This window comes from Haliotis rufescens, unplaced genomic scaffold (assembly GCF_023055435.1).
Source record: "Haliotis rufescens isolate VD_foot unplaced genomic scaffold, xgHalRufe1.0.p SCAF_22, whole genome shotgun sequence".
In the NCBI taxonomy this organism is placed as follows: Eukaryota; Metazoa; Mollusca; class Gastropoda; order Lepetellida; family Haliotidae; genus Haliotis; species Haliotis rufescens.
The window spans coordinates 3,151,691-3,164,030 of record NW_025963913.1 but is presented as its reverse complement, the minus strand read 5'-3'; the positions used below and the strand labels follow the sequence as shown (position 1 = coordinate 3,164,030).

At 41.0% G+C, this 12,340-nt stretch overlaps 1 protein-coding gene across 1 annotated transcript; it reads right to left on the bottom strand.

Annotated features, from left to right (window-relative positions):
* Nucleotides 1-3,654: 3,654 nt before the first annotated feature.
* Nucleotides 3,655-8,026, bottom strand: LOC124136410 (probable glutathione S-transferase 6). Its single transcript, XM_046502338.2, has 5 exons — nucleotides 7,737-8,026; nucleotides 6,739-6,831; nucleotides 6,421-6,536; nucleotides 5,328-5,432; nucleotides 3,655-3,978 (listed from the first exon to the last, which is right to left on the bottom strand). Exons 1-5 carry the CDS (start codon nucleotides 7,867-7,869, stop codon nucleotides 3,817-3,819), a joined length of 609 nt encoding a protein of 202 aa, XP_046358294.2. The 5' UTR covers nucleotides 7,870-8,026; the 3' UTR covers nucleotides 3,655-3,816.
* Between the last annotated feature and the right edge of the window lie 4,314 nt (nucleotides 8,027-12,340).

Here is a 12,340-nt window from a genome sequence, read left to right as displayed (position 1 = left end):
CCATCTTGTGAACCTACCCATTGAAATCACCAGAAATGGACAAAACTGGCTATAGGGCAGTCATCAAAAACCTGCAACTGAAAGGGCTAACTCCAACACAGATACATGCTGACATGGTCTCCGCTTTAGGGGATGATGCCCCTTCCTTTTCCACTGTAAAGGAGTGGGCTGCGGAATTCAAGCGTGGCAGAGAGAGCCTTGACGATGACCCGCGTCCATGAAGGCCTTCATCAGCAACCATTCCGAAAAACATTACCCGGGTGCATGACATGGTGATGACTGATCGACGATTGACCACTCGACATATTGCCAGCTGCAGTGTTGTGGGCATCTCTCATGAGAGGGTTGAGCACATTATCACTAACGAGTTGGGAATAACAAAAGTTTCTGCAAGATGGGTGCCAAAACTCTTGACAGCGGATCAGAAACGTATCAGATTCCTGACGTCCCGTGACAATTTATGCCGTTTTGAAGCAGATCCCGATGATTTTTTGGCCCGATTTGTAACCATGGATGAGACCTGGATTCGTCACTTTCAACCAGAAACCCAAATTCAGTCTAAACAATGGAAGCATCCGGAATCACCAGCCCCCCAAAAACCCAAGTCGGTTCCTTCTGCTGGAAAGGTGATGGCTTCAGTCTTTTGGGATTCCAAGGGTATTCTGCTGATTGACTATCTTAAAAAAGGTCAGACTATCAATGGAAGATATTATGCTGACCTACGGAGACAGTTGCGTGAAGCTATCAAAGCTAAGCGACGGGGAATGCTCACCAAAGGAGTCCTGTTCCACCAAGATAATGCTCCTGTTCACAAATCGGTGGTTGCCATGTCAGCGATCCATGATTGTGGCTTCGAACTCATTGACCATCCCCCTTATTCACCCGATTTGGCCCCGTCAGACTTCCACCTATTTCCAAAAATGAAAAAGGAACTAGCTGGTCGCCATTTTCCTTGTAATGATGACGTCATTTCCGCTGTGAATGACTTTTTTAGGGTGGCTGAAGAAAATTTCTTCTTGTCCGACATCCAGGCCTTGCAGCATCGCTGGCAAAAGTGTGTAAACCTGGAAGGGGACTATGTGGAGAAATAAATGAAAACCATGGACTTGGTACGGGTCTTTCACAGTTAGGCTTAGAACTTTTCAGCCAGCCCTCGTATTTAAAAATGCTGCACTGCAGACTGGTCAAAATGAGTTTTTGGCATCAATTAAAAGAAGGGGAATGATGAACGTACTTGTATATGCCTATTTCCAGTTAACGTCTTGTCCTTGTAAATATATCAAGTCATACGTGAAACTGAAATATTGTTTCAGTGGATGGAAGGTAAGTATCGTTTCCACGAAGTGTTCCAATCCATTCTTGTTGTTTTGTTTCCGAACTACTGGTCTATAATATTGTACATGGCATATACAATGTCGGGTACATGTAACACACTGTCTTATGTTACATCGAGTTTTTGTCTGTACAGTTATGCATTAAAGAGGTACATGGGCATATTTCTTGATATCAATGTATCAGAACTTACAAACACTGAAATATGTCGATGGAGTTTGACACGAGTGGATAGAACTCTTGACCCCAGCAGTGATAACTCACCCTTTGAATGGGATTGTTATACACTTGTTACAACTGCTGCTCAATAAACCGTGTTTGCGTTTATATTCAAGTTGGTATTTCCGCTATCCAAAGTTTTGTTTCTTTGTTCGTTTGTTGTTTTACGCCGCACTCAGCAATATTCCAGCTACATGACGGCCTATCCAAAGTGTGCTGTGAGGCCATCTTATCGTTGATAGTCATTTTGGAGACATTAATGCGAAGTTTCATACTTCACACTTTGGTATGATCTACCTAGACATGATTACTTCACTGTCTCGTATGGTCTACCTAGACATGAATACTTCACTGTCTCGTATGATCTACCTAGACATGAATACTTCACTGTCTGGTATGGTCTACCTAGACATGAATACTTCACTGTCTCGTATGATCTACCTAGACATGAATACTTCACTGTCTCGTATGATCTACCTAGACATGAATACTTCACTGTCTCGTATGGTCTACTTTGACTTAAATACTTCACTGTCTGGTATGATCTACCTAGACATGAATACTTCACTGTCTTGTATGGTCTACTTTGACTTAAATACTTCACTGTCTGGTATGATCTACCTAGACATGAATACTTCACTGTCTCGTATGGTCTACTTCGACTTAAATACTTCACTCTCTGGTATGATCTACCTAGACATGAATACTTCACTGTCTCGTATGGTCTACATTGACTTAAATACTTCACTGTCTGGTATGATCTACCTAGACATGAATACTTCACTGTCTCGTATGATCTACCTAGACATGAATACTTCACTGTCTCGTATGGTCTACTTTGACTTAAATACTTCACTGTCTGGTATGATCTACCTAGACATGAATACTTCACTGTCTTGTATGGTCTACTTTGACTTAAATACTTCACTGTCTGGTATGATCTACCTAGACATGAATACTTTACTGTCTCGTATGGTCTACTTCGACTTAAATACTTCACTCTCTGGTATGATCTACCTAGACATGAATACTTCACTGTCTCGTATGGTCTACATTGACTTAAATACTTCACTGTCTGGTATGATCTACCTAGACATGAATACTTCACTGTCTCTTATGGTCTACTTCGATGTATCATAGTCTGGTATAGTCAGCGTGAAGGTATTTATTGCATCTACCAGGACTTAGAGGCATCAGTTTTGTAATGTTCTACATGTATTTTCAATTCCTATGATACGGATTGCAAAGTTTGATCCAATCTGACTCTGGTAATCATTGCCACATCCCGACATCTTTAGGAAGCTGGTGTCATTACATTGGTAAGGAGTAAGGTAAGGCGTTATGGTACCCAGTTTGATGGGAACCTCAGCGTGACGGTTACAATCCATCCATATCTGACCATCTTTATACATGAGAGTGTGTAAACGGGTAGAAAGCGTCCTCCTCCTTCACCTGCTCGCTCTGTCCTATGTTGTGTGTTGATATGGTTCGCCTCGTGTCTTCACTTTGTGTTGCCGTGGTTCGCCTCGTGTCTTCACTGTGTGTTGCCATACTTGTAGATGTGCCTACACTGTGTGTTGCTATCGTTATAGATGTGCCTACATTGCGTCTTGCCGTCGTTGGTCTCGTGCCTACACTGTATGCTACCTTGGCTGACAATGTGCCAACATTGTGTGTTGACTTGGTTGGCCCCGTGCCTACATTGCGTGTTCACCGACATCAAAAAGCTGTAACATTGCGTGTTCACCGACGTCAAAAAGCTGTAACATTGCGTGTTCACCGACGTCAAAAAGCTGTAACATTGCGTGTTCCCTTCGTTTTCTTCGCGTCTTCATTTCAGCTCATCGATACTTATGTGAGATAAGCAAGTTAACTAAGGTGTGTTCCGATCGATTTCTCAGCGGGGTACTGGTGGGTTACATGGAAAATAACTTAACCAATAAGAAGCTAGTATTTTAAGACAAGATAATGTGTTCTGCCACAGACGGACCTTAGGGTTAAAGAGCGAAACATGTCTGTCGGCATGATTGTGTGTGCACGGACAGAATGTGTCCTCCTCCCAAAATTTCTTGTATCATTTCATAAAAATATACAACAACACAGTTGCACTTCATACTTTTATTTCAATTTCCACCATTCCAACTAAAAGGTGGAACAACAGAGCTCCTCTCTCTTTGCTCAATATGTGTTGTCGACATGATGTGTGGCAGAATATAAAATAAATATAGATATCGTTGTTCTTTTCCCAGGCTAATTGGCTCTCCTTTACTTTGGTGTTTGCGGTCGTTTGGCCAACCACTGGGCAATTCTCTCGTTAGCTTTGACCTTCTCAAAGTTGGCTTTGACCAATGGGAAGCGTTCCATCAGGCTTTGTTCAATGCCAGCAGCATACAGTACTTCAAATGCAGCCACATCGGCATATCCAAGCTGGAAGTATCATTTTAAAGCATTCTCTCTGTATTTTGCGAACGATTCATGGTTTGTCCTCATAAATTCATCATTGCGATTTGCTAAACATTCATTACAATTTTATTGCACACAAGACGAATATGCTCTTCATGTTATTTAAGTTTATAATATCTTAAAATAACATAATGGGCAATCTGCTAGGTTCTCATGCTACATACACATAGAAATATTGATGGAGCATCGATCATTTACTTAAAACTTTATACTACTCAAAAGCAGTTAAAGATGCCATAACAGAGTAACTATAGTAACATGAAAGAATCGGGTGTTCTTTAACTTCTTTTGTGTAGTATATAAAAGTGTTTAACCATTCCAGCTCGTAACGGGTGCTGAGCATCTAATGAACCTTCATTGAAACCTACGTTTAGGGGAACATGTATACATGTAAGTCATCATTCTGTGGAATTCTGTTACAGACGGAATCTCTACACAACACGTGTTTCAAGACATCCAGCGTGTCCAGCGAACCATAATCTATTTAAAAATTAATTTCCCTTATTCTTTTGTTTGTTTGTTGTAAAACCCATTTATTTAAGCAGTGTCATAAAGCATGTCATGTTTATGGACTGCCAAGCAAAAGAAAGTATACATCCATGGTGGATCGTGGCTAAAACTGAAACAAACAGGATTATGGTTTTTCGATGGTGATGTATTTTATACGGGTGTCATTGTTGGGTTTTGGACCGTACGTATGCGATATTTCAGCGACTGCTTTGAGCCTAGTAACATTGTACAACATTGTATAACATTTTAAACTTCGTTTGTCAAATTGTTTTCAAGTTTATACTTTCTTTTGCCGGTAAGTTTATGTTAAGGATAAAAACTGACCCAATCAAGACCGAAGAGGAAGTTTATATTGAAATTATAAACTGTCCAAATGCAAGAATTACCCGAAGGAATAAGAAGACATCGGGATAACTTACAGTGAAACAATACAACGCGTCGAGGTATCAAAGGAATTCGACAAAAGCGTGCCGCCTGCACACAACTGAAGTCATGAAATGTCAGATTGAATACCCTTTTATCACCTGCCCCTGTGGCTCCGTGGGAAAACAGTGGGTTACAGAACTTAACACGATATGTGAAGTTGCAGGTTCGATTTTGTGACTTTTAACCAATCAAAAGTCAACATTAGATTCATATCAAAGGGTCATTTTTTAAATTCAAACCTTGTTCTTACAAATCCAATTAAAGCTGGGGCATTTCTTCAGAATCCACGGGCATTCATTCCCTGTTTATCAACATGTCAAACAGCCTACTCACACTGTAGTGTAACGTATGCAAAGGTTATAAGTCAGATGTAATACCTTATCGCCCACATAGTATCCAGTGTTGTTATTTCTCAACACAGTCTCCAGGAAGCCCAGAAACCTTGGAATGTTAGTTACTTTGTTTTCCGTCACAATCTCCGCCTACAACACACATGTAAACACATCAATAGAGTGATACTGCAAAATGGCACTGAATAAAATACATTAATCTACACCTTTGTAGGTTTATTGAGACGACACTATTAAGACGTTTATTGAGTCGAAAACGTTGAAAGGATTGCCTTCAGATAAATTACCTGTGGTTTAAAGTGACGTTCAAGATTATTGCACTATATAGCAGTGTGCGTGTGCGTGTGCATACGCGCGTAGTAGTCTGGATTGTTGCCGGTTTTATAGTGTTAGCCCACTGAGAAACCATGCCGAAGTTTAACATGGGTGCACCACCCAGACACCGAGCCGACAAGTCCTTGTTTTTAACACTTTAATGCCGAACATCTTTTGGTATGACGAAGCCTGGGATCGAACCACTAACTGTCCGCTCTCCGGGCAGACGCCCTGTCCTCCACGGAGGCGGACAAAATTACGAAAATTACCATAACAAATTATCAAATCATCCTTTAACGTCTTTTGATTTGACACGACCTACAGGTCCCTGGAACAGACGCTTTTATCCACTTGATCACGGAAGCGTGAGTGAGTTGGGTTTAACGCCGCTTTTAACAGTATTCCAGTTATATCGCGTTGTGTCAGCTTAATGTGGGAGGAAAGCCCGAAGTGCTGCAGGTCTCAGACGTTTAACTCTTCGGTGAAACCCGCGAGCACGGGTATGGTGCTGACAAACCTAGAAACATAATCGTGGCGAACCGGGATTCGAACCCACAATCATAGGTTTCTGGCGTGCCCAAGGGACGCAACTCTGCACAGCGAATCGCGGCGCCTTAGACGACTGGGCCACCCGTGCCCCTCCCAAGGAAGCGGTCAATATACAGAGGCATATACTAATATGTCTGCATGCATGCATACTTTACTTTTCAAACCGTTCGAAACTCACTCACTCATTTAGTCAACATGTCGTCTTCGTGCTGTTGCATAAAGAATTATAACGTAACCTGTTACTAGGCACTCTCACCTTTCTCGCTTCATCCTTCTCCATGAAAACCCGAACCAAGGTTGCAAGTATGTCCCCGACAATCCCAAGGACTTGGTCAACTTCTAGTACTTCAACATCAGTGCGGCCATGGAAACCTGATTAATAAAACATATATCATATTATCAGTAAGATCACGTATCCGCATTATTTCCGCCATGAATTGTCACAGTTAATCTCCATGAACCATCGTTGTTCATACCAACGAATGATTACATATCAACTAACCAAAGAAGGGAGCCTTGTCCCTGTACCACAACTGACTAGTTACTCCTGAAAGGTAGAGCCCACACCACTCACCAAACCGTCTGGCCAGGAAACTGGCGATAGCCATGCTCTGCCCGTACTGTTTCCCATCTACCTCCAATATAGGAACTTTGTCGAAGATGTACTCTGAAATTGTTAAAAAAACATGCCAAGGAAAATGTAATTTGATTTGTTGAAACATTTGTCATTGTAGCAATATAGTCATACCTCTGCTCATAAATAAAACACGTTGACAGCTCGTATCAAAGGGTGTTAAATACACTGTACAACGGTCAAATTAAATTTAAGCTTAATTCACGTCCGCTTGGGTCAAAGTAGACATATGTGGACGTACAATAATGAAGGTAATAAGTGATTGTTAAATTAGTATGCCTATAAGATGTTATTAAGAAGACAAAGTAGTGTTCCAAAGAGTTGAATCAAACAGGCTAAGGTTGCCAACCGTCCTAAGCCCACTTTTAGTTAGTAAAGATATTCTCAGTATGTACTGGAACTTATTCTTTATATCCCAACAACCCTCACATACCCGACCAACCTTCACGGAACATTAAATTTGCGATTCATTACTACACCCGGTACAAGTCCTCCTTCCTACGTATATTACTATTCCTTACGTTGGGGGTGGAGTGGGTTAGCTCGTGAACTGACTCTTGCCGAATTGAGTTTGGTCCCTATATTGGTGCATCGCCTCATTCGACGAAAATGGATTACTTGGGACCTATTGGATGCCGAAATCTCACATGCGTTTGGATTGATAAACCGCAGTGTACCACAGTGTTCGTGAAGGACATTCTGGGGTACGATCAGGAAGGTCACACATTGTAATCTGCCGGTGCCCGTCAGTCGACTCCTTCGACCAGCACTCACTCACTGACACACCCTGTCAACTACCCACTCACCCACCCACACAAATCTCCCCCCCCCCCCTCTCTCTCTCTCTCTCTCTCCTCTCTCTCTCTCTCTCTCTCTCTCTCCCCCCCCCCCCCCCCCCCCCCTTCACCCATTCACCCATCGGCCAACTAACTACTCACTGTCTTTCTCCGCTGGCCAGTCTTCGAACTTCATTCTGACGTCTTCATATTCCTGTCCCGCCAGAGCGAAGAGCATTCGAGACAGTTCCCCTCGCCCAGGAAGGTCAAAATAAATCAGCTTGTATTGAGGCATGTTTCTTACCGACCAACTCTTGCCACAACCCAGACACAAGTGGGAAGAGACTGGTCTCACATGCACATATAACTATTGCATAATATGACTCAGTGGAACGTTGCTGAAATGCAACGGGCCAAGGGCAAGGTCGACAACTGTGGAGCTCGAGTGAGAAGAGACTAATCTCCTCTGTACATAAGCTACTCAGCAAAAATGACTCAGTGCAACGTTGCTGAATCACAACGGGCCAAGGTCAAGGTCATCCATTACCATACCGGGACGTCCAGACGTGTCGGGACGCCCAGACGTGATTGTAACTCTATGCCAGACCTATGAATAAGAGAAAAATCGGGGATGGTTTACATTTGCTTCTTATGTAAACTGTTCGAGTGGCGGGTGCTGCCGGTGTGCAGGATTTTATCACCCCCCTTTCAGTGTTACTCTGTCCCAGGATAGAATCGGTCTAGAGTGAACTGATCCTGGAACGGACATACTCTGGAGGGAATGTATCGTAGGATCAAATCGATCCCCTCTCAGGATCAAATCGATCCCCTCTCAGGATCAAATCAGTCCCTCCGGGATATAATCACGCCTCTCTGAGGACCAAATCACTCTATGCGGAAAAATAGATATTTATTTAATTGGAAAAACCAAAAAGGGGTACAAAATGCCACAGTAATATCAACAGGGTGCCCCCATTGTATCGTGTGTGTATTGGCAAAGTCTGTTGACCTGATACTGTTGTAATAATAATGCTTTTTAAATATAATATGAAGCATTATTAATAATGCATCAATTGTTATCATATTCAAGTATGAAATATTAAAATATGAAATCAAGTTTCAGTGATAAAGTATCAGTTGTATGAATTTATTTAATAATGAAAAATTAATGTTTACCTTTTCTTTGTGCTTCCTTTTGGTGGTGGTGGGGGGAGGGGGGGGGGGGGGGGGGGGGAAGATGACCTAGAGGGGGGGTCTGACCTGGGGAAGGGGGTGCGTAGGGTCAATATGCAGGGGATAATAGGCCTGGGCCCATACTTGCATGTGGATCAAACACATTTTTTACTAACCTTTATTTTACTTAAAATTGTTTAATACAATTAGCAGTAGTGTTCAACTGGTATTACACTTAAATTAAATAGCACTGAATAGCACTGAATATATATATATAAGTAAAGGTATGGGGTGTTTCATCAAACATTAGAAACATTTGGAGAGTTCGAAGTCCGGCGTAGTGACTATTCACACGAAGTGACCATCACCATATTGTTAATCCAAACGACTGACTGATTTGATATGAACAATGTTTTATTAAACAATAGTTTACATTTTATGCATACAATTGCTATTGCTATATTGATTAAGTACATATTGATATGCTGATTAAAGTATATTGATTGATATATTAAAGTATATAGCCTACCCTTCATTACTACCCCTTATAGATAGATTGCTGTGAGTGTTCATATTATCGCGGATAATATTTAATAAAACTTTGAAGTTAGGACCATTTATTTGAAATACACATTGACGCATAAATGAAGTTTTTTAAACTGTATATTTTGCAATTTTAAAGGTTTGTATAGGTAATTAATAAGTGTAGGGCTGCCTATTGCCAATACAGTATGCTGAAAAGGGGAACGTTTTAATCACAGAGACTTCTCTATTGTTGACAATAACAACCGTCGTCAATTTTTCAACTATAGGCCAAAATATCGTGAGCTTCTTCCTACCATTTCGGATCACAACTTAAAAACATAATGGATACTGTCGACGCATATGCCAATTCGAAGCATATGCAAAAAAATGGACCAAGAGAGAAGAGGAACCTGTTGAGAGTGGGTCAAGTCAGTGCGTGATGTTGTCATTGGTGGAATGCACAAACTGAAAAAGAGGAAACAGAATTGGAATAAACCCATTCTGTCCCAGTCAGCTGTCATCAAAAGTCTGGCTGGCCTACACAAGTTTGTAGTTGTTCCCACTGATAATACCTCAAATAACATAATCATTATATATAAGCATCACTACATTAATCGTTTTATAAAAGAACTTGGTATAAGTGGCATATCAAATAATTCCACGTATAAGGCCAGTTTGTTAACAGGCAGAAATCTGCCAAAACAATGCATCAGTAATATTATCTATTGGCTCGACTCTAAAACACGAAAGCATGTCTATTCCTCTTGCATTTCAAAGCTCCATGGCAGAGATATATTTTTGGGGCCGAAAAATGTACCACCAAATCCCTGTCATAAACCATAATCATTAATACAAGGAAGGATCTGTTTACATTAACAGAATTGGTTTAGGCAACTGGTATTAATACCATGTGGATCCTCGAAGGATTTGCTTGACGTTTTACAATCTCAGAAAAGAACCAAGTTCAGTTCTGTCAAATCTTTTGATTTTTCAAGTTTGTAAACCACTATCCCACATGATAAACTTAAGAAACGACTTGATCCACGGGGCTTTCGCTACAAAATTTGGCGACCATATATAAAGTTGCATATTTATCTGCATAGGTTCAGGGCAATTTGTCAAAAATGAAAGCAGATGTCATCTGAAATGTACTGAGAATAATAACAATATTATTAAAGCGATGCAAACCCTTTCCATATCCAATAGAAATATCTGCTTTAAGGCAGAGTCGATTGTACGATTCCGACTATATCATGAGCATGTGTTTATGAATCACTATCAAATAGTAAAATAAATGATACCAGGTGTTCGCGAAAATATGAGTGTAACCTGCCTTAACCCGTGGCATCCGTCACAAACACATGCAAAGGCAAGTCAATTGTTCACCTGATAAAACACGGAAACATATGGCACAAGTCAAAATAGGGAATTGCATCGGACATCACTGTTGTCACTGATGCGTTAAATATGGAAATGACCTCCACATGTCTACCATAAGACTTTTTGAAAGCTTTACTGAGACCTTGAATGTTGTAACCTTGATCAACCAACTTCTGAGCAAGAGTCGTATGATGCTCTTTGAAATCTTGGTAGAAAGAGCTCCCGATTGTATCTCAAAAGTTGTGAAATATAAACACCAAAGGCTGGAGCTGCTGGAATATTGCTCGACATGAAGGGAAGGTTGAAGTCATCCCTCTTGTCATACAGTCTTGTGGAGAGTGTTTTGTCACTAAATATGAAACAGACGAGGGGGTCTCACAGGTTTCCTTTATTTCTAGTTCAGGTGGGTCAATCAGTGGAAGGGAATTGGCTATTTGATTGTCATTGAACGATATCAGATCATCGATATACCTGAAGCTTAAATTAAACTTCTTGGCCAAATTACCTTGTTTTGACTTTGCCAATCCGAACAGAAATTCCGATTCATATGTGAAATGCTGTGCTTCCTCATTGATAACATCTATATACAATTTTGGGGAAGGACATTTTGGCATGGAGTAGGCATCCTCACGGGCACCTATTACGCTCCTTCTTGCTGATGTGTTTCTTTATGCTTTTCTGCTCGGATTGGCAAAGTAAAAAAACGTAATCTGGCCAAGAAGTTTAACTTATTATAATCTGCAAGTATGTCGATGATCTGATTTCGTTCAACAACCGTCAAAAAGTCAATTCGCTTCCACTAAAGGAGACCGTATCACCTGTTTCATATTAAGAGCTATGCAAAGAGTGACAGAGTGACAAATCACTCTCCACGAGTAGGCCCTACCTAGACTTAGATACAGCAGTCAGTAATACCTGGACTTGAATACCTCACATTCTGGTATTGATCTACACGGATTTAACTACTGCATAGTATTGTATGACACATACGGAAATAAATATTGCATAGTCTGGTTGGATCTACCCGGACCTAAATACTACTTAGTCTGGTATAACTTCCTGGGACTTCCATACTGCATAGTTTGGTATGACCTTCCCGGACGCATCTACCGCATCTACCTGGACGTAGCGACATCACAGTTTGGTAATGTTCTACTTGTATTTTCAATCCCTATGAAAACGAAATCCATAGTGTGTTCCAATTTGACTAAACTCTGATGCGCAGTACAACATCTACTCGACATCTGTGGAAAACTGTTGTCATATATTGGTCAACTGTGTCATGAATAAAGGTGCCGATGTACCTCGTTTGATGGGCACCTTGGAGTGGCGGTTACAGTTTTGTTTGAAACCAGACGTGCCTGTCAACTGATGGATTATTCCATTATAGCGAGTCGGCCGCTATAGGTCGATATTATTTATTTATTGATTTATTTAATATTGATCTATTATTTATAATGTTGCCATGTTTGGCCCTGTGTCTACATGTGTGTTGCCATGGTTGAGCATGTGACTACATTGTGTGTTGCCATGGTTGAGCATGTGTCTACATTGTGTTTTGGCGTGGTTGAGCATGTGTCTACATTGTGTGTTGCCGTGGTTGAGCATGTGTCTACATTGTGTGTTGCCGTGGTTGAGCATGTGTCTACATTGTGTGTTGCCACGATTCCTTATGTGTCTACATTGTG